A 23,853-nucleotide genomic window follows, 5' to 3' on the forward strand; every position below is an offset into this window, starting at 1 on the left:
GAGATGTGACAGTCTAACAGTGAAGGCAGACAGAAAGACCATACAGGCAAGGGTTAGAATACTAAAAACAGAGCAATCTAGGGTAGTGTTAGTGCACGAGCAAGCAGTCTGACCCCTCTGGGGAGATCATGAGTTACGTGACATGGTATCAGTTGACCACACAGTAAGTCTCAAATTATGAGAGCCTTGAATCATTCAAAAAAAAAAAAGGTGAATCTGTTCAGCACAATCAGTTTAAGAATATACTGTACAAAAAAAAAAAGTATACATTGAGCAATAGTACCATTACAAACAGGAAAACAGTTCAAGTGAAAGTTACAGGGGTCTGACTTAGTAGTGGGGTGCCTCCTTCCTTGAGAGTGCTGGATAAATGGAATTTCACCAAAAAACATATTGAAGTATTTTTGCCTCTCAGCAAGGTGTTATTTAGGTAGAAGGAAAGCAATGGAAATGAGAAAAGGAAAGTAAGTGGGTGGGGACTTGGGGTTTGTCCTTCCTTTTAAAAAAAAAAAAATAATAATCTACTTGGCGCTTGGCTAGTGCTACCCACAAGGTTCAGTCAGCCTGGCTCTTCTTGGTGGCACGCAGGGCGTCGCGGCCCCTGTCCAGCAGCAGGTCCTCCAGCCGCTTGCAATGCTCCCGGAGCTGTTTCTCGCGTGGCAGCAGGAAAGTGAGAACCTTGTTGCGCACGATGCCACGGTCCTCCTCCTCCCTTAGCCGCTGCCTCACGCGAGCCGCCTGCTCCTCCTGCTGCACCAGGGCACCATTCATCTCGCAGAAGGAGTCTTCAAGGTAATGGATGGACTTCAATGTCTCTTTCTTAAAGTCTTCCAGCTCCCGTTGCACCCCGGCCACCTTCTGCTGCAGGATCTCTAAGTCTGCAGGTGGCGGGAGGCAGGAGGGCCATGACTGGGACAGGGAAAAGTCTCCAGACTGGAGGCCACTCTCTACCATTTTCTTCCCCTGTAAGGTATTCACCGTCATAAGAATGGACCCAGCCTGATAGAGGGGTTCCATTGTCTCTCTTCTACGTTGGACAAAGAGAGGAAGCCAAGAGACCAGCCAGGTCAATAAATATTTTTGGCTAGAGACACGATCATTCGGAGTGGAGAAACCCTAGAATTGTGACATCAGGGCCCCTTCAACCAACTAGAAAGAAAGCCACAATCCATTCATTTGCATATTGTAGCTTCCTTGCTTGGTTACCTAGAGCTTTGTCTGTTTATCTGACCAAGTTGCCTTCCTGAGATATGGATCCTTAACTCACCACCCTTCCAGAACCAGAACTCAGGTTCTTCTTTAATCTGAGGAACAAACCAAGTCCCAGAGCAGGGAAGTACACTGGCCAGAGCAAGGTAAGCCAGGCCAGGCTCACTGGCTGCCAGGACTGGGTGGTCTCCCACACTGGCAAGGGACCTGCATGGTCTTGGACTGGTCTCTGGGCTTTAGTACCTTACTAGTAAAACAAAGACATTGTAAGAAATGATACCTAATCCCACTTGTAGCTCTAAAATGCTAAAAAAGTAATCTCTTATTCCAAATCCATACTCCTATAATGATGCCAGAATTCCAGATAATCTTAGAAATTGCGAGAAATGTACTTAGATTTTGATGTGTGGTCCACAGCAATGGCTGATTCAGTAGGTGCAGGGTAAAAATGGATTAGTCATATTTATCCAATAAATACTAAGTGCTCACTACACACTAGGATCAGGGAACAAGTGAGTGCATGGTCCTCCAACATACCTGAATGTTGACAAATATGAGAAAAAACACATAGAAAGGTAATTCTTGTACTTTTTACCTGATAATTAGAACAAAGGGAAATACTTCAGCTAATCTACATTTGGTTTAGTCAGGAACAAACCTTCATCTTGCACATCTCAGTCTCTTGCTTAGACCTTTCTTCTGGGCTCCAAATCTAAATGTCTCCCCAACAATGGGCCTCCAATTCAAACCATCCAAAGCTGAATCGGTGATCTCTTCACCCAAACCAGTTCCTGTTCCAGTATTGCTGTCAGATTAATGACAGCAACCCAGAACAGCATCCACACCAGAGCCCACATAAGACAACTGGTGCTGTGATGCTAAAATTTGTCCCCTCCCAAACTCATGTTGCAATTTAATTGCCATTGTAACAGGATTACGAGGAAGGACCTTTAAGAGATGATTAGGCTACCCTTTAAGAGATAAATGGATTAATGTTGTTATCTTGGGAGCAGGTTTCTTATAAGTGGATAAGTTCAGCCCCTTTATGTCTCTCTCTCACCCTCTCTTCGCCCTTCTACCATGTGGTGTCTTCTGCTGTGGAATGACACAGCAAGAAGACCCTTGCCAGATGCCAGCATTTTGATTTCAGAGTTCCTAGCCTCCAGAACTGTAAGGAAATACATTTCTGTTCTTTATAAATTACCCAGCCTCCAATATTTTACTATAGCAGCACACAATAGACTAAGAAACCTAGGCTCAACCTAGACCCTTCCATGTCAAAGTGGCCCTAAGTCTTATTCAATCTACCATTGCCAAGCACTCTAGCATCAAACCACCTGGGTTGGAGTCCCAGCTCCACTTATAAGCTACCCATCTTTGGCAGATTACCCCATCTCCCTGAGCCTCAATCTTCTTATCTATAAAGTAGGAATACTAATTCAGTGGTGTGCAGTTCTATGGGGAACAGTGAATAAAACTCTGATTTATATTAATAGCTGTTGCCAATTTCCATGGCGTAAATACTCCCACCATGGCCAATTTCAAGCTACCAACATGATGTCACTGGGAAGAAATGCACAAAATCAGCTCTCATGAGCCTCTGCAAGCTGACTCTTGCACCACAGGGCCTGTGATGAGGGCAGCTGCCTCCTCTGAGATGCACATTAACTTATCCAGGGAGCCTTGCAGTAGGCATCAGAGAGGGCATTTTGCAGGGAGGTTCAAGGCTAAACTAAAGTGAAATTTTCTGGGGGATTTTGTGGGGCTTTTTTAGCATAATAAAGTATCAAGCAATAAGGTGAAATTTTAAATGGCAAGATGAAAAAAGCAACTTCGATTATTGAGACAGAATGGTGGAAAGAGCATTTTTCTAGGAGTCAGGAGATCTGGAGACTGGAATTGCTGTGTGACCCTAGGTCAATCACCTTCCCTCTCGGAACCTATTCCTTCCACCTTAATGTGAGAAGGCAGGATTTGGCTGTTCTGACGTCTCTGATGTTTGAAGAATCCACACAGTCCTTCAGTTAAACCTCTCTTGAGACACTTACAATCTTCTCCCTCTTTTTGTGACTTAGGACTTTGTCCTTCCAGGTCCCTGATGGCACAGTAAACTCCATGAGGTCAGGGATCATGAGTTTCTTACACTGTGTACCCTCAAGCATCCCGCCTGATGCCCTGCATATACTGGCACTCAGAGAACTAGATGAAATAAAACTTATTTTCACAGGTGGCTGTCAAATCCCGGGCACCCCTGGCTTTGCCGCTGGCATGATGACACCTACTGGTCTTAGCAAAAACAGCAACCTCTTGATTCCACTACCTAAGAGAGCTAGATGGGGATTGAGGAGCTGATAAAAACAGCATGTGGTCTTGTGGTGTATTTAATTAAGGGAGTATGTGCATGTTGGGCACATAGTAGATTCTCAATAAATATTTTTTGAATCAGCAAAAGGGCAGTCTCTATCATTCTCTGAGTGCTTTTGTGTTTCTCTCTCTCTCTTTTATTTTCTGCCTCTTTTTCTCTGCCTCCCACGGGGAATGGTGGAAGTCGTAACCAGATCTGTGAAAGAAAAGTAGTAAAAGGCGTGTGGAATAGCATTTTCTCCACTTCCCTGGTGTTTTTTGTTTGTTTGTTTGTTTGTTTGTTTTAATGACATTGCAGTTTGCTTCTCAGAACCAGAGGGGAGGACGGTATTTCCACAAGAGCACAGCAGAGGCTAGAGGTGAGTGAATGCTGTCAGCAGAAGACCCCAGGCTTGGTGGCCTCCCAAGCCTTCAGGGCAGCATCCTCAACAGGGCAACTTGATATACACGTTCTCCTGAACGTTCTCCTCCTAGAAATTTCATAATCAAGGACTATGCCTTTCTCACAAAATTTCCTTCCATATAAACTAGGAAACTAAGAAGCCAATCACTGTGTTCCCTTAAAGTTCTCAAGGAAAAGGAGTTCTAACATCTCCAGGCCTTGAACCCACTGTCAGATGGGTTTCTCTGTCCCTGGCCTATTTCAGTGGTTACAGCCTCCTCATGTCTCAGGATGATGGGGGGACAAGAGGGGCACCTCAGCCCCACAGAGATCCCAGTCCCGCCCTTGAGAATCAGATTAAACCTGAATGGGATGGGACTCAATAGTGGGCATGTTCTAATAGTTCCCCAGGTTGGGCATCACTGGGTCTGAGCACCATTCCTGTGGGACCCTGCCCATGGCTTGCCAGTGAAAGCCAGATGGTTTCCCCAGGACCCCACCCCATCATATGCCTTCATCTGTCTCTGCAAATGAAATAAGCCTTGGTCCTTTTGGGGACTGGGAAAAGGGACATGACATAGAGGCCCTCCTTCTTTGTGTACCTTTTTTAAAGGGAGGAAAATGCTCAGAAGCTAGAAGCTCCTCACATCCCATGAGTTAGAACCACATCCCTGGGCCCCTTCTAACTGCATCACTGACTAGAGGTGTGGGGCTCCCACAGTTGGCTGAGGCCAATCACAGGCCTCTTCCTGGGACTGGGGCTGGGTCAGGCCTCCCTGAAACACAAGCCTCCCATACCAGAACCAAATTGGGGTTCTGTTCTCAAGCAAGAAAGGGAGAGGAAGAGGATGGGCAACCAACTATGTCTTCCACCAAGAGTAATTAGACCTAAAAAGACTCGGTGAAAGAACCATGCAAAATCCTCTGAAATGAACTACTAAGGGAGCTTCCAGGCAGAGTGGGAAGCAGTCTTCTGGGAGTCTCTTAAAACTGGTTTATCTAGGCCGGGCGCGGTGGCTCATGCCTGTAATCCCAGCACTTTGGGAGGCCAAGGTGGGCGGATCACGAGGTCAGGAGATCAAGACCATCCTGGCTAACACGGTGAAACCCTGCCTCTACTAAAAATACAAAACATTAGCCAGGGGTGGTGGCGCACCTGTAGTCCCAGCTACTCGGGCAGCTGAGGCAGGAGAATGGCGAGAACCCAAGAGGTGGAGCTTGCAGTGAGCCGAGATCATGCCACTGCACTCCAGCCTGGATGAGAGAGTGAGACTCCATCTCAAAAAAAAAAAAAAAAAAAAAAAAAAGACTGGTCTATCTCTCCCCATCCCAAAGAAAAAAAAATCATTAAAAAAAAAAAAAAATGGAACTCAGAACTCGGAGCAATCTGTCCAAACCCCAAAGAACATGTGATTGCATATTTCTAAAGGAGAGAGGACAGCTATTGGCCCTATTTAGCCACTCTTGTCCCAGAATCCCTTGACCCGGTGCCTCCTATGGCCTGGGCAAGGATACTGCGATACAATCAGTGTCTTCTCAGATGCCCCCATAAAATATCTTCCATCCATCCTTCCATTCATTCATCCATCCATCCATTATTCCATTCATCCACCCATCTATCCAGCTATCCAGCCAGTCTTCCATCCATCCTTCCACTCATTCATCCATCCATCCTTTATTCCATTCATCCACCCATCTATCTAGCTATCCAGCCAGCCTTCCATCCATCTATCCATCTATTCAACCAGCCAGCCTTCCACCTGTCCATTCATTCATCCATCCATCCACCCATCTATCCAGCTATCCATCCCGCCTTCCATCCATCTATCCATCCAGCCAGGCTTCCACCTGTCCATTCATTCCTCCATCCAACCATCCATCCACTCATTCAATGATAATCATCGAGTACCTACCCTGTGTAGACTGAGCCACGCAACTGAAATTCAAGAGAACAAACAAGACAGAAAAAACTCCTGCTCTCAAGCAGGCAGCATTTTGATGGAGGAGACCAGTAAAGTAAGCAATCAACAAATAAGGTGATTTGGGTTGCTGCTAAATCTCTGAAGGAAATAAGCAGTGGAAGGTGATAGCCTGTCGGGTGGGGGTGGGCTCAGAGAATGCCTTTGTCGGGATTAGGGGGTGGGCGGCATTTGGGGCAAGACAGGAAGGAGGAGAAGACCTGGGGATAATATTCAGGAAGGAAGTGCCAGTGGAAAGGCCTGGGGCTGGAAGGGGCTCGAAGAGCCCAGAAGAGGCCTGTGTGGCTGGCAGCAATGGGAAGCAGCAGGAGGAGGTCAGGAGGGGCTGGACCATGCAGCAACCTAGCTGGGGGAGGCGGGAGTGGTATCCCCAGTGTTATGAGGGCTATCCAGGGCTGCTCCAGCTGTGCACAGTTTCCACCTCTGCAGCTGGTATTCCAGTCAGGGGAATGGGGACAAGTCTGGGATGGGGGATGGGGACCAGGGTCAAGAACAAAACGTGGTGCTGTTCTCTATAATTAATTAACCCAGCACCAGAGCCCCGAGGCGCGGTGCTAAAAATACCTGCTTCCCTCTGAGATGCGGCAGCTGCCACCCAGCAACTTTTACCCCTGCCATTTGTCATAATTTGACACTGCTAAGGAGTGTCCACAGGGCTGTGTGTCTGCAAGAATAGGACTCATCCACAGCCCACTAGCCAGCTGGTCCTCGGAAACCATCCATGGCGCTGTCCTACCTTCACTCTCCTCCCATCCCTGAGCCCAGCCAATGTGCCTGCCACCTGCCACCGCCTGCCGGTTCGCTGCTCCTCCTGGAACCGAGCGGACCGCCTCCAGAGGTGGGAGCCAAAGCTTCCTCAAGAGCAGGAGGAGCGCATCGCTGGATGCCATGTTTCACACTCTGCAACTCTGCAACTCGGATTAGAGCCATCCATCAGAGGCCCTGCCAGCCCAGGGCGGCACTTTAATTAAAATATGTAAAACATCCTGGTGGGAGTGGAGCTGAAGACACAGGAGCAGGCCTTGGACAGAAGCGGGCCCTTCTCCAGCCTGGGAGGGCTAGGGCTGTGCCAGGAAGGCCCTCCGAAGTAGTCTGGGGGAGTGGTGATGTCTAAAATGCACCAGCAGCCACTCCACTGAGCACAGAACTTAGCCAGGGCAAGAACATTTGCTTGAAAGAAAGCCACACCAGATCCCTGGGCCAGCACAGTGACCCTAAGAGTATGTTAGGAAGGACTTGGCATCACACCAGTTGTCAGTCTTAGGGGTTGGAATGTTCTAGTCCCACTCTCAATTTTCTAAAGGACACATTGTGATGCTGATACCTGGACATTTACACAAACTCTTTAGCAAATCCATTTCCATTTTCCAGACGAATCAACTCCTCAAGTTCACTCTTTGTTCAGACTTTGCTTTCTATGTTGAGAGGAAGAGTGGCAGCGGCTGCATTGTTGAGGGCAAGGGTGTGCAACTTTTTTGCACGGTTTGCACAAAATCAGAAAAAAAACGTCTAGGCCAATTTTTTCAATCCAACTTTTAAAAATGACGAGATGCAATATTTAAAAATTGTTTTAAGCATCCTTTAATTTTTTTCCCCCTATGATTGAAGGACTTTGTGATTGTTATTGAAACATCAGAACCTGAAGAGGTATAGTACGCTGCAGTCTCACTCTGCACTTTAAGCCTGCAGCACATTTTCTGGGCAATGACATAGATTGTGTGTAGTGCTGAGGGATTTGGGGTTGGGGAGGCAAATTGGACTCTGAGCCAAGCCAGAGACCAAGGACAAAGAAGAGCCCCATTAGGAGTTCCTGGTTCTGGTAGAGCAAGGGGTCAGGGGGCTATTTGGAAGCCCATCTCAGTGGGGAGAAGAGGCATTGCTGCAGGAGGAGATGGGTACCAATTCTCCCTCTACTCCCAGCCCTCCGAAGCACAGCAGGGTGAGGAGAGATGCCCACGGGCTCTAAAATAAACCTGCACACAGACAAGCTACTGCTCCCATCAGCCTGCACCCCTCCAACCAGGGACAACTTCCTCAGGGCAGAGCCAGAGCCACTGTCTGCATGTGGGGGTGTCAGGCTGAATTATGTGAGCTTAAAAACCAAATCCCCTCCTTCCTGGGTTACTTAACTGTCTGCCTGGCAAGGCTGAGAGATTACTGGTGACAGACACCAGGGCCTGCCTGGCTGCTCCAGACAGAGAAGCTTTGATCACCTGGAAAACTCTAGACACCAGGCCTCCTAATGATGAGTAATGAGCTCAAACCATCGGAAAGTTACCCAGCACCATGCGCTGGGGACACGCACAGCTTCCACAGAAGCCTGGGCCGGGGAGCCATTGCACAGTCATCTAGTGTCCTAAGACAGAGTTTGACCCCGACTCCCATGCCCACCCCAGCCCCACCCAGAGTCTTGCCAGCTTGTTGATAAGGCAAGGAAGATTCTAAGCTCTGGGCACTTGTCTGTTCCAAGGGTTGATCTGGGGTCTAGAGGCCAGAATTTATCTTTAAATTCAAGAATTCAGTCTCCTTATTTGTTCATTCATTCATTCATTCACTCATTCATGTATTCAACACACATTTATTGAATGACTAAGATAAGCCAGGCATGGTGCTGAATGCTTAGGATAGAGCATTAGAATAAGGCTCCTGTCCTGAGGAGATTTGCCATCTCGCATGGAGATAACCTGCAAGTCCAGCATCACAAGACTCTGTGATAAGGAGCTTGACAGACTTGGCTACAGGGTGTTAAGATGGCCCAGAGGAGGGGTTCTAAATTAGAGTGTCCCTTCCTTCTGGTAGTGAGGATAGGAGCAGGATGGGATGGAATTCAAATATTCTGTGTCCTTCTAGGCTGGGATCCTAGGCCTAGGTCCTTTCAAGCTATTTGAGCCTGTGAGAATCCCCAGTCTCAAGCTGTACCTGCATCACTTCATCTGGGATTTCCTCCTGCTCTGACGTCGGCTGGAAATATGTCCACTTTGAGTCCCCCTTTTAGCTTCATGGTAACTAAAGCCCATTGAGTCTCAAACTTTGACATGCATTAGAATCATCTTGGGAGAGTGTTAAAATATCATTTTTAAGTTCTGAGCCCTACTCCCAAGAGATTCTAATTCAGAAGGCCTTGGGAGACTGAAATTAGGGTGATCAACCATCTTTTTTTTTTTAATAGACAGGGTCTCACTACATTACCCAGGCTGGTCTCGAACTCTTGGGCTCAAACAATCCTCATGCTTTGGTCTCTCAAAGTGCTAGGATTACAGGTGTGAGCCACTGCACCTAGCAGATCAACCATCTTGATTTACCCAGAATTAACATATTTTCCCAGATATGAGACTTTCCATTTTAAAACTGGGACAGTCCCAGGAAAACTGGACAGGTTGGTCACCCTAGCTAGGGCAGATGCTGTTTAATTATATCACTGATACTCTATACCAAACCTGAAATTACCTACCTCCAATATCATTGATATGTGATTAAATGTCTTTCTTCATCAAACAACTGTTGTCTGATATTCTGTTAACTTTCTGCCATACACATCATGATTAATACAAAGGGCCCAGAAATCAGTATTTTTAATAAGATTCCCAAAATCATTCTGATGCCCTCCATTGATCTAGCTAATCCAGTGATTCTCAAAATATGGTCTTCAGACATGCAGCATCAGCATCCCCTGGGAACTTGCTGGAAATGCACATTCTCAGGCCCCCCCTTAGACCTTCTGAATTAGAAACTCTTGGAGTTTCCGGGGCCCGTCAGTTTGTATTTTAACAAGCCCTCCAGAGGATTCTGATAATTGCCAAAGTTTAAGAATCATTGAGCTAATCAATACCTGAGACTCTCTGCATAATATCAGACCTGAGAAACTTCTGGATGGAACTTTTCATCTTAATCCAGGTCTCAGTTGCTTCTTTATATTGCTTGGGAAATAAAGCAGGATGTTTTCTTACCTTCTGTGATTTTTCTCCTTCCTCCCCAGGCCCTTCCCCAGGTAATCTTTTTTTTTTTTTTTTTTTTTTTGAGACGGAGTCTCGCTCTGTCACCCAGGCTGGAGTGCAGTGGCCAGATCTCAGCTCACTGCAAGCTCCGCCTCCCGGGTTTACGCCATTCTCCTGCCTCAGCCTCCCGAGTAGCTGGGACTACAGGCGCCCGCCACCTCGCCCGGCTAGTTTTTTGTAATTTTTAGTAGAGACGGGGTTTCACCGTGTTAGCCAGGATGGTCTCTATCTCCTGACCTAGTGATCTGCCCTTCTCGGCCTCCCAAAGTGCTGGGATTACAGGCTTGAGCCACTGCGCCCAGCCCCCCAGGTAATCTTGCATTAGTTGGATGCTTTGACCAGATTTCCTGGCCTGTGTTATTTAACAGCATGTAGTGACAGGGGAGGGAGGCAGTTCTCTGCAGTCAGGCCTGGCCAGGGCAGGAGGTAAACTTGGTCAACCCAACAGTTAAGGACAGTGCATGGCAATGCCCATGGCCCAGTAATTCTGGGTGAGTGTTTATACCCTTCACCAATACTCAACTCATCAGACATTGCATTACATGGCAGCCAGCCTGGGAGGAGAAGAGGGGAGGCCCAGGCAGCTCCTTCTCTTCCTTCCTAGGGAAGCCTTGCCTTGGCTGGCCTTTTATACTTCAGGCAGTCCCCTACTTCTCAACATAATGAGTTACTCCAAACCCCGGTAGTAGTCTAAAGGCAAAAACTGAAAAACAGACTCCATGTTGCAAGGGGGATCCAGTCTCAGTTCATTAAAAAAGGAAGTTACAGGCCGGACTCGGTGGCTGCTCACGCCTGTAATCCCAACACTTTGGGAGGCCAACGCGGGCAGATCACCTGAGGTTAGAAGCTCGAGACCAGCCTAACCAACAAGGAGAAATCCCGCCTCTACTGAAAATACAAAAAGTTAGCCAGGCGTGGTGGTGCATGCTTATAATCCCAGCTACTAGGGAGGCTGAGGCAGGAGAATTTCTGGAACCCAGGAGGCAGAGGTTGCAGTGAGCCATGATCGCACCATTGCACTCCTACCTCAGCAACAAGAACAAAACTCCATCTCAAAAAAAAAAAAAAAAAGGAAATGATAAAATCCCTAATTACACCTCTTCTTTGGAATATTTCTTCAAAAATAATTTTCAGTATTTCACATATGCTTCTGAATCTTCCTCTTTCCAACTGAGCACGCTGTCAAAGGATCGTCCAATGAGCATCACATTGTGAATAATCATTTAGTTTTTAAAAAATATGAATTATCACCCTTAAAGCATTTTCTATGTGCCAGACACAGGGACTCTATATGCATCATGTTTTGAAGTCAAGAGTCGCCAGCCCAGGCACGCCTGCCAAGGCTCACCTTTGTCCGGGTGAAATGAGGTTTATGAGTCATATCATAGCAGCTTTATGTTGCCCATCTCCCACTCAAATGTATCAAATAAAGCCAAATGCCATAAAATATTCAAACACTTGCCCCACTTCTGCTGTGTGGTGCAAGCTGGCAAGACTGCTGACAAGGACCCACTGGCCTGCAGAGACCCTGGGTAGCTGAGAGTGCGGTCCATCAGCTAAGGTTCTGAAAAAGTGAATTCAGCTTTCAATGGTTTTGAAGTGTGTTATCAGAAAGTGAGGGCTGTACCAAAGTTCCGCCTTGCCTCTCTAGTCAGGGGATCTGTGGATCTCTGGCTCCCACTGCCATGACTCTTGTCTTGGACGCACCTTTCAAAGGGCCCCCTCCAGCCACCCTTGTTTACAGTCTACCAACAAGCAAGGCTGCTTCCAGGAGCAGGGGCCCCCTCGTGGTCAGGTCTTGCTCACACTCACAGGCAGACACACTTCCAGCTCCTGGGTGGTCACTGGCCTATATACTCCAGTGGTCAATCTAACTCATGATTCATACTTTTCTTGGCCATCATCATGTGGTCATTGTTATAACCAAGGCCTGGATGCCAAATGGTCCCTCTCGTACAATAGTTGAGATAAGCAGTAAAGTCAGAAAAGGCCATTAAGCGGAAAAAAAAAAAAAAACATTTAAGGCTATGCAATGGCCATACTGTTAAGGGCAGGCAATTTGGAAAGTCAGCCTGAGAGCAAGGCAAAAAGACCCAACCACTGCTGAGCCTGACTTCGGTTTTGCATCCAAGCTGTGGGAGGCAAGCAGGCTGTCTCCTTGTCTCCTCCCACCTCCGAATGTCCTCTGGTAGCCAGGTAGATGCCCACCTCATGCCCTGTTCCCTCTGGTTTCTGTGCTGGGAGCATGTCAGCTGCTTCTTGCTACAGAAACACTTTTTTGCCATAAAGTCAGTCACTTCCCCTGCTCCTAGACCCAGAGAATGAGGTAAAAAGCCCCAAGGAGGGCTTGTGAGCCTGGGTTTTTTTCTTTTTTTCTTTTTTTCTTTTTTTTTTTTTTTTTTTTTTTTGAGACAGAGTTTCGCTCTTGTTGCCCCGGCTGGAGTGCAATGGTGCGATCTCAGCTCACAGCAACCTTTGCCTCCCAGATTCAAGCGATTCTCTTGCCTCAGCCTCCCGAGTAGCTGGGATTATAAGCATGTGCCACCATGCTTGGCTAACTTTGTATTTTTAGTAGAGATGGGGTTTCTTCATGTTGGTCAGGCTGGTCTCAAACTCCTGACCTCAGGTGATCCGCCCACCTCGGCCACCCAAAATGCTGGGATTATAGGTGTGAGCCACTGTGCCCAGCGGAGTCTGGCTTTTAAAGCCTGCTTCATTTGATTCCTAGCACTGGGGTTGGGGAGGGGTCAAAGTGATCCCACCGGTTGAGGATGACAGGTCAGCAGAGGTTGGCCAAGGCTCCGGAGGTTGTTACTTTTCAGACACAGTGTTCCTGGGGGCAATTAAAAGGCTGGTCTTTGGGAGAGGTGTCAACTGCAAAATCCTGCTAGGCTAGGGTTCCGGTCAAAGCCCACGAGCAGGCAGCAAGATGCTCAGGCTCTCTCCCCAAACACACCACCTCCGGGTAACAAAGCCTTCAGGAATCAATCAACAGCTGCAGCATGCACCATTCTGTCTGAGCAGCTCCCTTTTCTCCCTCTGCTTTTGCCAGGGGAGGTCAGAGTTCACATCAAATGTCATTAATCTTCTTCCTGGGGGCTGGGGGCTTATTGGACAGTCCTATTAATCAGAGGCCTATCGTACCCACAGCCTGGCTGGGTCGCCATTGTCCTGCTCCTCACCTATCATAGAAAGATTAGATTATCAGTGACAACTGAGACACCCTTTGAGTCACAGGAAAGCTGGAGATTGGAGTTGCTTTTATTTTTTTTAATATATCCTCCTGATTTGAGGACGAGCTGTTTCTTGTCTTGTCACACTGCATCCTTTTCTTCAAAGAATCAGCTTTAAGAATCCAATTTGTCAAACTGCACAATCACTGGCAAATCCTTAAAAAAAGAAAACCCTCGGCGACTCTATCAAAAAAGGTAAAATAAAGCAGGTTTTAAATGGGGCCTGAAAGCATTAGAAAATAAGTTGCATTTGACAACAATTAATCTCTGAAAAGCAGGGGCTTTGTAAAAAGGAACAGGCAGAAATGTGTCCAAAGCGGGTTCTGGGGATCCACACAACGGGGATCTGTCCATTCTCTGTGCGCCCGTCCCTGTTCCAGAGTGGAGTCTGGTGGAGACCTGGGGCTGCAAAAGCATAAGAGACGGACCTTCCGAGCTTCCCCCTAACTCTTTACCAACGAGTGTCAACAGCTGCAGCAACAACAAAACAGAACTGAACGAAAACACCAGGGCACAGCAGCGCAAAGACCTCAGCCCTCCAGGTCTCCTGATTGTGTGACAGACTCAGACAGTCACTCATCAGGTACCGAGCCCACCAATAGAGGCCCTGTGGGAGTCATAAGTGAAGGGGACACTTCTAATCCCTTTGAAGTGTAGAGACCACAGGGAGCACATGAAATGCCTAAGTCAACTTAGATGGGACCAGGGCCTTGGAGACCGTGGCCTCCGGGGCTACAAAAGGAGATGCCTCAAGGGCCCAGGAAGGAATGTAAACCAGGGAAGCCGGCTGTGGGAAACCCGCTGGGAGCAGTGAGGAGTCCAACAAGAGAGTGCTCCGCACAAGCCTGCCTGCAGGGGTGCAAAGACCCGTTCCCTCTCACCACACCGTAGGAAGGGGAGCTCCAATCCCCCAGATCTTTCCAGTTCCATGAGATTCCGGAGACTCAGGTTTTCATGTTAATACTCTGTATTTTAGGCCAGGCTCAGTGGCTCACGCCTGTAATCCCAGCACTTTGGGAGGCAGAGGAGGGTGGATCACGAGCTCAGGAGTTTGAGACCAGCCTGCCCAACACAGTGAAACCCCGTTTCTACTAAAAGTACAAAAAATTACCCGGGCGTGGTGGCGGGCACCTGTAATCCCAGCTACTCAGGAGGCTGAGGCAGGGAAATGGCTTGAACCCGGAAGGCGGAGGTTGCAGTGAGACGAGATTGTACCATTACACTCCAGCCTGGGCGACAGTGAGACTCCATCTAAAAAAAAAAAAAAAAACTCTGTATTTTAATCATTGGCAACATATTCAAAAAAAAATTTTGGCCGGGCGCGGTGGCTCAAGCCTGTAATCCCAGCACTTTGGGAGGCCGAGACGGGCGGATCACTAGGTCAGGAGATCGAGACTATCCTGGCTAACATGGTGAAACCCCGTCTCTACTAAAAAATACAAAAAAAAAAAAAACTAGCTGGGCGAGGTGGCGGGCGCCTGTAGTCCCAGCTACTCGGGAGGCTGAGGCAGGAGAATGGCGTGAACCCGGGAGGCGGAGCTTGCAGTGAGCTGAGATCCGGCCACTGCACTCCAGCCTGGGCAACAGAGCGAGACTCCGTCTCAAAAAAAAAAAAAAAAAAAAAAAAAAATTTTTTTTAAATCACTGGGCATACTAAATAAAACCCATAGGCGGGTCCAGTTTGGCCCCAGGCCTGGGATTGGTGCCTGTTGGAATCCACCTGCCTTGGTACCAGGAGGACCAGGAGGCCCAGAGAGGCTGGTAACTGCAAAGATCACACATCTGGCAGGGCCAGTGCAAGAGCCTGGTTCAGACTCCCAGCCCAGTGCTCTCTGCTCCAGATCTGAATATGGAAGCACATATGTGACCAATTATTATTAATAGATAAGCTCATTGGAGGGCAATAAAAGGGCTAAGAATGAAGAGAAGAACCTTGATTTCACACCTTCACTGTGAAAGCAGAGAAGATACTAAATTGGACAAGACCCGAGTGATTATTGCTGTACCTTTGATATCATAAGAGTTTAATTTTCCTACCTAAAAAAACTAGCCCTGGGTGCTTCTTTATGTGGGTGCTATAGTGGCCTGGCGCAGGGGGCAGGAAGGGCTGCTCTGTGGCCCTCCAGTTATGCTGTGGGCTGCCAGCTCTGTGGAGGTGTGTTACCCACTTGGCCATAGCCAAACACTGGAGCTGGGGAGCCAAACTACCTTTTCAAATCCACTCTCTGCCACTTACTAGCTGTGTAACTTCAGACAAGTTGCTCAACTTCTCTGGGCTTTAGTTTTCTCATTTCAGAAATGGGGATAATAATATCTACCTCAGAAGATTGTTCTGAAGATTAAAAGTAGCATAGAACGAGTAAGTTGTGATTGTGCCACTGTACTCTAGCCTGGACAACAGAGCAAGACCCCATCTCTAAAAATAATAATAAATAAAAGTAGCATAAAACAGAGCCTGTCCCAGGGCAAGTGTTCTATAAATTATTGTTATTATATAATCATGTATTATACCATCTTCAAAAGTGCCTGGTGTTGAGACACAACATTATAGGAAGCTGAGTCTGGGAGGAACCTCAGAAACCATTCCTAGTTTGATTATCTAAGAGAGGAAAAAAAAAAAAAAGCCGGGGTCCCAAGATAGAAAATAGTTTAATTTCTGTAGCAGGCACATGTGAAAATCTCTGCATTCCTACATAGACAGTTCACTTTTTTTTTTTTTTTTGAAACAGAGTCTCACTCTGTAGCCCAAGATGGAGTGCAGTGGCACCATCTCGGCTCACTGCACACAACCTCCGCCTCCCAAGCTCAAGCGATTCTCACACCTCAGCCTCCCGAGTAGCTTGGACTACAGGTGCACCACCACCCCCGGCTAATTTTTTTGTATTTTAGCAGAAATGGGGTTTCACCATGTTGACCAGGGTGGTCTCAAACTCCTGAGCTCAGACAATCTGCCCGCTTCAGCCTTCCAAAATGCTGGAATTACAGGCGATAGTTCACTTTTAACCATTTGCATAGCTGTATGCCAACCATTTTGTTTTCCTGCCATAACCCCATTGGAAATAAAGAAAGTTTCTACTACAAATATATTTAAAAGCAAAGCCATACAAGCCTTCAGACTCCCAAATATTCCAGCAATGTCAGCATAGCCAACACTGCATAACGTCCACTGCTGTGCTCATTAAAGAAAGATTTGTGAGATGACTCAGGGCTGTATTTGTCCACTGCAAGTGTATGACTAGCTTCATTTTCAAAAATCATCGTTCCCCAAGGTGGTTTGTGATCATTAGCGAAAGGCTGAGCCTTAAAGCAATTTCGATGTTTTGGGAAAGATGCTGTATGTCTTTCCATACTGGCTTGATGCATTAAGGTCAAACCAGTTGATCGTTTGTGAAAATTGAACACTTGAACATGTTAACTGTCGACAAACTTTGACAGGTATCATGTCTGCCTTTATTAGGAGATTAATTAAAGGCTGCTGGAGGTGGTGGCACTGTGTGAAAAGCCTAGATTTGGTGATAGATAGATTTGGGGACAGATCCTGTTTCCTTACTTGGCTTTAAGGCCTTGGGCTAGTTTCTTAAACTCTCTGTGTCTCCATTTATTTGTGTGGGAAATGGGTAATAAAACCTGCTTCATAGACTTTGTGAGAATTAAACAGAAAACGTATGTGCTCAGGAAATGTGAGATCCCTCCCAGCCCGCCGCGTCCCCTCTAGAAAGATGAGGCGAGTGTTCGTCTGTGGACGGGCATTCACCGTGGGGGTCTTGTACGGCGCCCCTTGCTAACTGCTGGGATGAATCGGCTCAAAGCCAAATTTAGGTTGATGTCAAGTGAGAGGGGAGAACAATGAACACATCATGCTTTATGCTTCTGTTTAGGCTTCTGGTTTAAAGACCAATTGTTGAGTTATTTAAATAAGAGTCTGCACCCTCTTTGGAGATGATGTGGGCTCTGAAGTCAGAGTCCTGGCTGAGTTTCAGTTTAAGCACACTATTTTTGATTTACTGACCTTTCTGCAACCTTTCACCATCCTGAAGCAATCTGAGAGAAGAATTGTGAGTTATCTCCCTGAGCACCAATGTGGGGTGAGGTACTGGCCCCGAGAGGATATTGAGAAGGCACAACCCGTGCAGGAGACCTCTGGCCTCTCCTTCGGCTCTGGGGAAGTTCCCCAAGGGTGGATGACTAGCTACCTTGGGAGTTCAAAGATGAATGACACCACTGCCAAATAAAAACTGAGGGAGTAGGGGGCCTGGAGTCTGAAGCCTGAACTAGAGCTAACGATGACAGCCAACATTCATTGAGCTTTCACTCTGAGCTAAGCATGATGGTTGAAGCTTTCTTTTTTCTTTCTTTCTTTTTTTTTTTTTTTTTTTTGAGATGGAGTCTCTGTTGCTCAGTGCTACAATCCGGGCTTACCACAAACTCTGCTTCCCGGGTTTAAGCAATTCTCCTGCCTCAGCCTCCTGAGTAGCTGGGACTACAGGTACGCACCATCACAGCCCGCTAATTTTTATATTTTTACTACAGACGAGGTTTTGCCATGTTGGTAAGGCTGGTCTTGAACTCATGACCTCAGGTGATCCACCCGCCTTGGCCTCCCAAAGTGCTGGGATTATAGGTGTGAGCCACTGCACCTGGCCGATGCTTGACGCTTTAAACCCTGTATTGCATCCAAGCTTCCTATCAGCCCTATGAGGTAGATATGATTACTGTCATAACTGAAAATACTGAGAAGTTACACCTGTTGCCCAAAAGCCACATGGCTCTCACCGAGCAGAGTGGGAGCTATGTACGAGTGACACCCACACTCTTACCTGCTGGTCACACAGTTTCCCCAAACACGTTGATTCCTTCAGTGCTCCCACAAGAGAATCCCAGCAGCCATACCTGCACCTCATCCCACCTTAGGGCAAAACTCCCCTTCTGCTTGGAAGAGACACATGATAGGCAGGGGCCTACACTTTCCACCAGGGGTCCTTTCTCTGCACATTGGGACTCCAGAGGTTACCTGGGCCTGGGGTTTAACCCTGCAATACAGACACATACACTCATGCACACACACACATGCATGCACACGAATACAAAACCACAAGTAGAATTCCTAGTACCCTGCGCAGCCTACAGGGGAAGGGCAGTGGCTTCTCTTTATCCTCACGACCCCTCCACCCAGCCCCCTACACCGGCATCCACTGATCTGCTCCTGCTGGGCTGTTGGAGCTAAGGAGGGACAAGTTTGTCTTCCATCCACTTCCAGGGCTGTGTCCTTGGCTTCGACGACCTTACAAAGGCTCTCACCGGAAGTGCTATTTAGCAAGAAGAAAAGAAAAGAAGAATAGCTGCAGCCTAAAATAAGTATTATTGGCAACCAGGAGAGAAACTCAGGGCTTGTAGAACCAAATGAAGAATTTGTAAGCTTTCAGCCACCTGAAATCGTGGCGCTTTCCCCACCCCAAGCACTTAATAAGAGCTGACAGCCTGCATTGTTCTGCCACGACAAGGTACGTTGCAGCCCAGTGATAGGGCGAGAGCAGCAGGGGGACAAAGGCAGCACAGCCGAGGAGAGGCAGAGCAAGGGGTGAAACATAAAGACTGAGGGCTGGGGGGGTTTGACTCCTAATCATGGGCCTGGCAAGAGACCCTGGGAATGGCAGCCCACTGACAGTGGAGACCAGGAGCTCCAGATGGCTTTTTGTCTCGATGCAATAAAAAATGTAATCTGACAGGCCCTGGGATGGGACTCAGGGAAACAAAAGTCTGCTGGGCGGGGAGCGGGAGTGGGCCGGGTTAAAGGTGTCAGAGCCTGAGGAAGACAAAAAGAAGTGGCTGTCTCGTTGAGCAATTATGGGCTTTGCAAATGACATTTAATTCCAGAGGTGCACGCCAGGGACAAAGCCAGTTGTTTTCTGGTCTTGGCAGGGGTAGAGGAGTTGGAAATACACTGGACATTTGGCCTTGGAAGAAATGTGATAACTTTGCCAATTACCCAAGGATGTGGGCTGTTTGTGTCCACACTTTTCTCCCCACCCCAAGTCATTAGGGGATGATATAAAGATACAGGGCTTTCTGGTACAATTTAATTGCTCATATACCGAAAAGTGATGAGCTCCATCGAATTGCACAGACATCCTGTAGGAGACCAGCTGCCGTATTAATGTGGCTTCTCAGAGGGGAACACACGCCGACCTGCTTCACCAGGAGCACACAGAAGCCCAGGGAAACAGTGGTCCCCCTGTGGCCTCTGATGGGGCTGTCGCTTTTTATTAAGTAATCTCTGCCTTTCAGATCACTGCATGTTTTCTTCCTAAAGGTCCTGGTTGCTGTGTAGGCCCAGCACACAGCAGGTTCCCAATAAATATTAAACAGCGGATGGTAGTGATGTCTCCAGATGTCACCGTAGGAGACAAATTGTCACCCAGGGGATGACTCCACACTGGGACTATGGTGTGGTCACTATGGCTATATAGCATGAAACTTAAGGCATGAGGGGTTAGGGGTTCTGAGGCAGGGAAATGGAGCAGGAGGGTTAGTGGATATTATAAAGGGCCTCTTAGACAAAAACTATAAAGCCAGAAGATGCGTAGTTCTGGTGAGGATGTGGGGAAACAGGCACTCTCAGATCATGGTAAAGGAGAAGGAGTAAAGGCTTTTCCAAAAATAATGTATCAATAGTGATTAAAAATGTAAATGGCCAGGCACAGTGGCTCTTGCCTGTAATCCCAGCACTCTGAAAGGCTGAGGTGGGTGGATTGCTTGAGCCCAGGAGTTTGAGGCCAGCCTGGGCAACATAGTGAAACCCCGTCTCTACAAAAAATACAAAAATTCGCCAGGCGTGGTGATGTGCACCTTTAGTCCCAGCTGCTTGGGAGGCTGAAGTGGGAGCATGGCTTGAACCTGGGAGATGGAGGATGCAGTGAGCCGAGATCACGCCACTGCACTCCAGCCTGGGAAACAGAGTGAGACTCTGTCTCAAAAAGAAAAAAATGTGTAACCCTTTCACCCTGCAATCTCAGGAATCCACCCAACAGCAGTAGCACAGATGTATGCAAAGTTGTAGACATAAGGGTGTTCATGGCAACATGGTTCATAATAAAAAGAGAGAAACAACCTTAGCTATTCCTCATTAGGGAAACTGGTGGTACTTACAGAAGATAGAATACTCTGCAGTTACTAAAACACAATGAAGTGACTCTACACCTACTGATGTAGAAAGACTTTTAAGACAGCTTGTTAAGAGAAAAAAAAATAGTCAAAAAACAATGCATACAATATGGTAATACTATGTAAAAAAAAAAACCCACCTCAATATTTAAATGTGAGTGCATCAGCAAATCTGTATACATACATACACAGGCAGTGGCTACCTTTGGAAGGTTTAGGTAAAAGAGATGGTAGGAAGACGCCTGTGAAGGAGCTCTTTAACATTTTACCTGTAAATTTTTATAATGAAAATGTCAGCTGGGAGCAGTGACTCACACCTGTAATCCCAGCACTTTGAGAGGCTGAGGCAGGTGGATCACTTGAGGTCGGGAGTTCGAGACCAGCTTGGCCAACATGGTAAAACTTCATCTCTAGTAAAAATATAAAAATTAGTCAGGTGTGGTGGCGTGTACCTGTAATCCCAGCTACTCGGGTGGCTGAGGCAGGAGAATCGCTTGAAGCCGGGAGGGAGGCGGAGGTTGCAGTGAGCCGAGATAGCACCACTTCACTCCAGTCTGGGCAACAAGAGAGACAGACAGACAGACAGAGAATGTGCATGATTCATAATTTAAAAATTAAAACACACATTCAACTAACATCAAAGTGTTCTAAGCATGAACTTTGAAGTCTGGTCAGGCCTTGAGTCCTGGCTTCATCTCTCTCTTGGTTATGATTTCAGGCAAAGTCCTCTGAGTTTGTGTTTCTTGGCAGCACGGTTTGTTGTAGAACCATGTTGTGTGTCTCTGAGCTTTGGTTTCTCCCACTGTAGGCCAGAGGTAGTAATAGTATTTACCCCACAGGGTTGTTGAAAGATTTAGATGAGATATGCACATAAAAGCTCAGTGCCTGATATACCCTCAGTGCTCAGTAAATAGCACCATTTGATGTGTTATAGACCGAGTGCCTCTAAGTGTCTCTCAGGAGTGGGAAAAGAAGGAGGGAAAGCAACAGAGGACCCCAAATTACCCAATGAGCAAAAGTCTCAAAAATATCCAAGGTCCTGGGATAATCTGTAAACTGAGGACATAAAGGGACTCACTGACTAGTGTAACTTCCTCTTTGTCTCTTGGGCCAACAGGTATGAGTAGATTCTCGGCACCTCCCTGCCTTGTGAATTCAGGTAACAGAGACAGAAGTTTGAATTCTGGGCCCGCAGACCAATGTCAAATGAGGGGTCCCATCACCCCTAGGTAATGACAAAAGCACAGAACGCATCTTTTTCCAAGAGCTGTATCCCTGGTTGGGGCTTCCGGCGTCCTTGGCCATCAAGGGGATTTGCTCTCATTTAGAATGACTTCTTGTCCCCAAAAGAATGTTTGTTAGGTTAGAAAAGTGATCACCAAGGCTATCAACTGAGAAGGCAAAGGGGGTTGACTCACATTGTTTGAGTTTATTAAATACGTGTGAAAGGATTGAGCAAAAAATAGAAAAAGAGAAATAAAAGAGATTCACCCCTAAGAAAGCCAGGCATGTCCCTGGATGTCCTCTCAGAAGGGCCACTCAGAGTGAACCGGAAGAGATGTGCATGATGTGCATGGCGGCCCTTTGGGTATCTATTTTATTCTGAGGAAACTGAACCCAGGAAAGGTGAGAGTTCTTCTAGAGCTACCCAGCAAGTGAATGGCCCAGGTGGAATCTGATCTTGAGTTTCTAGATCAGTGCTGTTCAAGAGACATACAAAAAGAGCCATATATGTGATTCAAACTCATGGCATAGCCATATCAAAAAAGAAAATGAGACAGGTAAAATAAATTGTAACATTATATTTATGTAATATATCTAAAATGCTATTTAACATATAATCTGTATTTAAAAATATAGGCAGGCCGGGCACAGTGGCTCAAGCCTGTAATCCCAGCACTTTGGGAGGCCGGGACAGTGGATCTCGAGGTCAGGAGATCGAGACCATCCTGGCTAACACGGTGAAACCCCGTCTCTACTAAAAAATACAAAAAGCTAGCCGGGCGAGCTGGCGGGAGCCTGTAGTCCCAGCTACTCGGGAAGCTGAGGCAGGAGAATGGCGTAAACCCAGGAGGCGGAGCTTGCAGTGAGCTGAGATCTGGCCACTGCAGTCCAGCCTGGGCAACAGAGCAAGACTCTGTCTCAAAAAAAAAAAATATATATATATATATATATAGACACATATAGGCTGGGAACGGTGGCTCATGCTTGAGGCTGGGAGTTCAAGACCAGCCTGGGCAACATAGTGAGATCCTGTCTCTAAAAAAAATTTTTTTTGCTTTAGTCGATGTGGGAAAAATAAAAATAAAAAAAGAAACAAAAGTGTAAAAATAAATAAATAAAATTAGCCAGTGTGGTGGTGTGCTCCTATAATCCCAGCTACTTTGCAGGCTGAGGCTGAAGGATCAATTGAGCCCAGGAGTTTGAGGTTACAGTGAGCTATGATGGCACCCACTGCACTAGAGCCTGGGCAACCAAGTGAGATGCTATCGAGAGACGGAGAGAGAGAGAGAGGGAGAGAGAGAGACAGATTTTCCATCTTTGTGTTTTATACTAAGTCTTTGAAACTCTGCTGTGTATTTCATTCTTCCAGCACATCTCAACAAGGACCAGGCACATTGCAAGTACTCGCTAGCTAACAGCTAGTGCTTCAGTTCTAGGCTCCTAACCAAGTCAGTTTCCTTCAGGTGTCTGGCTGCAATGCCAGGGTGCATGTGTGTTGGGGCTGGGATGGGTGGGTGCAAACTGGGAGGCACAGGAAAGAAATTCAAGAGTTGCTAGGTACAAGGCACATTTGTAAAGAGACCCAGCAGCAGGGGGCCAGGCTAGGCACTGGGTGGGATAGGACAGAACTGAGATTTAGAAATTGATGGGAATGAGTCAACCAAGAGCTGCAGCCACATCCAGGACAGAAAAAACTCGGGCGGGGTGGGGCAGGAGTAACAATTCCATGACGGTTGAGGTTGTGTGAGCCCCAGCGAAGGCCTGGCCAGCTCACTGGGCAGGGGCAGCCCCCAAACTCTAGCAAGGAAACTCTTCTTCAGCCAGAGGACCCAGCTCTGTGAGCCCAGGGAGCTTTGCCAAGAAGGACACTGCTGTGCCTGCTGCTCTTCCTGTTTCTAGGCACCACCTACGTCATGAATCTTTCTTTATCCCAACCCAAAGCGAACAATGCAAGCTTGAGACAGCAACACAAACTGTAATGACATTTAGGAGACGACCACCTCATCAAGATTGGGCATCAGTGATCCTGGGTACAAATCTCTGCCAGGACACTTACTAGCATGTGACTTAGGGAAAGTTACTCTCTGAGCTTCAGTTTTCCCAGCTACAAAGTGGAGAAGTGAATGGTGCCAACCTTATTGCCGACCTCACAGGGTCGCTGGGAGTGCTGGCGGAAACAGTGCTCCACACAGAGGAGGGCTCCGTGTGCACTTGTGCTGCAACACACAGGCAGTACAGTTTCCTGCACATCTCATCTGTTGCTGGAGCAGGAGGTAGTCCTTCCAGTCATCTCACGGAGAAACAGA

The 23,853-nt window shown here is 47.2% G+C and overlaps 1 protein-coding gene across 1 annotated transcript; it reads right to left on the reverse strand.

Moving 5' to 3' along the window:
* Positions 1-219: 219 nt before the first annotated feature.
* Positions 220-1,070, reverse strand: CCDC182 (coiled-coil domain containing 182). The gene has a single exon (XM_033183613.1). The coding sequence runs from the start codon at positions 1,015-1,017 to the stop codon at positions 556-558; it is 462 nt and encodes a 153-aa protein (XP_033039504.1). The 5' UTR covers positions 1,018-1,070; the 3' UTR covers positions 220-555.
* Between the last annotated feature and the right edge of the window lie 22,783 nt (positions 1,071-23,853).

Source organism: Trachypithecus francoisi, unplaced genomic scaffold (assembly GCF_009764315.1).
Source record: "Trachypithecus francoisi isolate TF-2019V2 unplaced genomic scaffold, Tfra_2.0 Lachesis_group20, whole genome shotgun sequence".
NCBI classification, from domain to species: Eukaryota; Metazoa; Chordata; class Mammalia; order Primates; family Cercopithecidae; genus Trachypithecus; species Trachypithecus francoisi.

Coding starts and splice junctions, on each gene's coding strand:
- CCDC182 (XM_033183613.1), bottom strand. CDS start 1,017: ATGGAACCCCTCTATCAGGCTGGGTCCATTCTTATGACGGTGAATACC.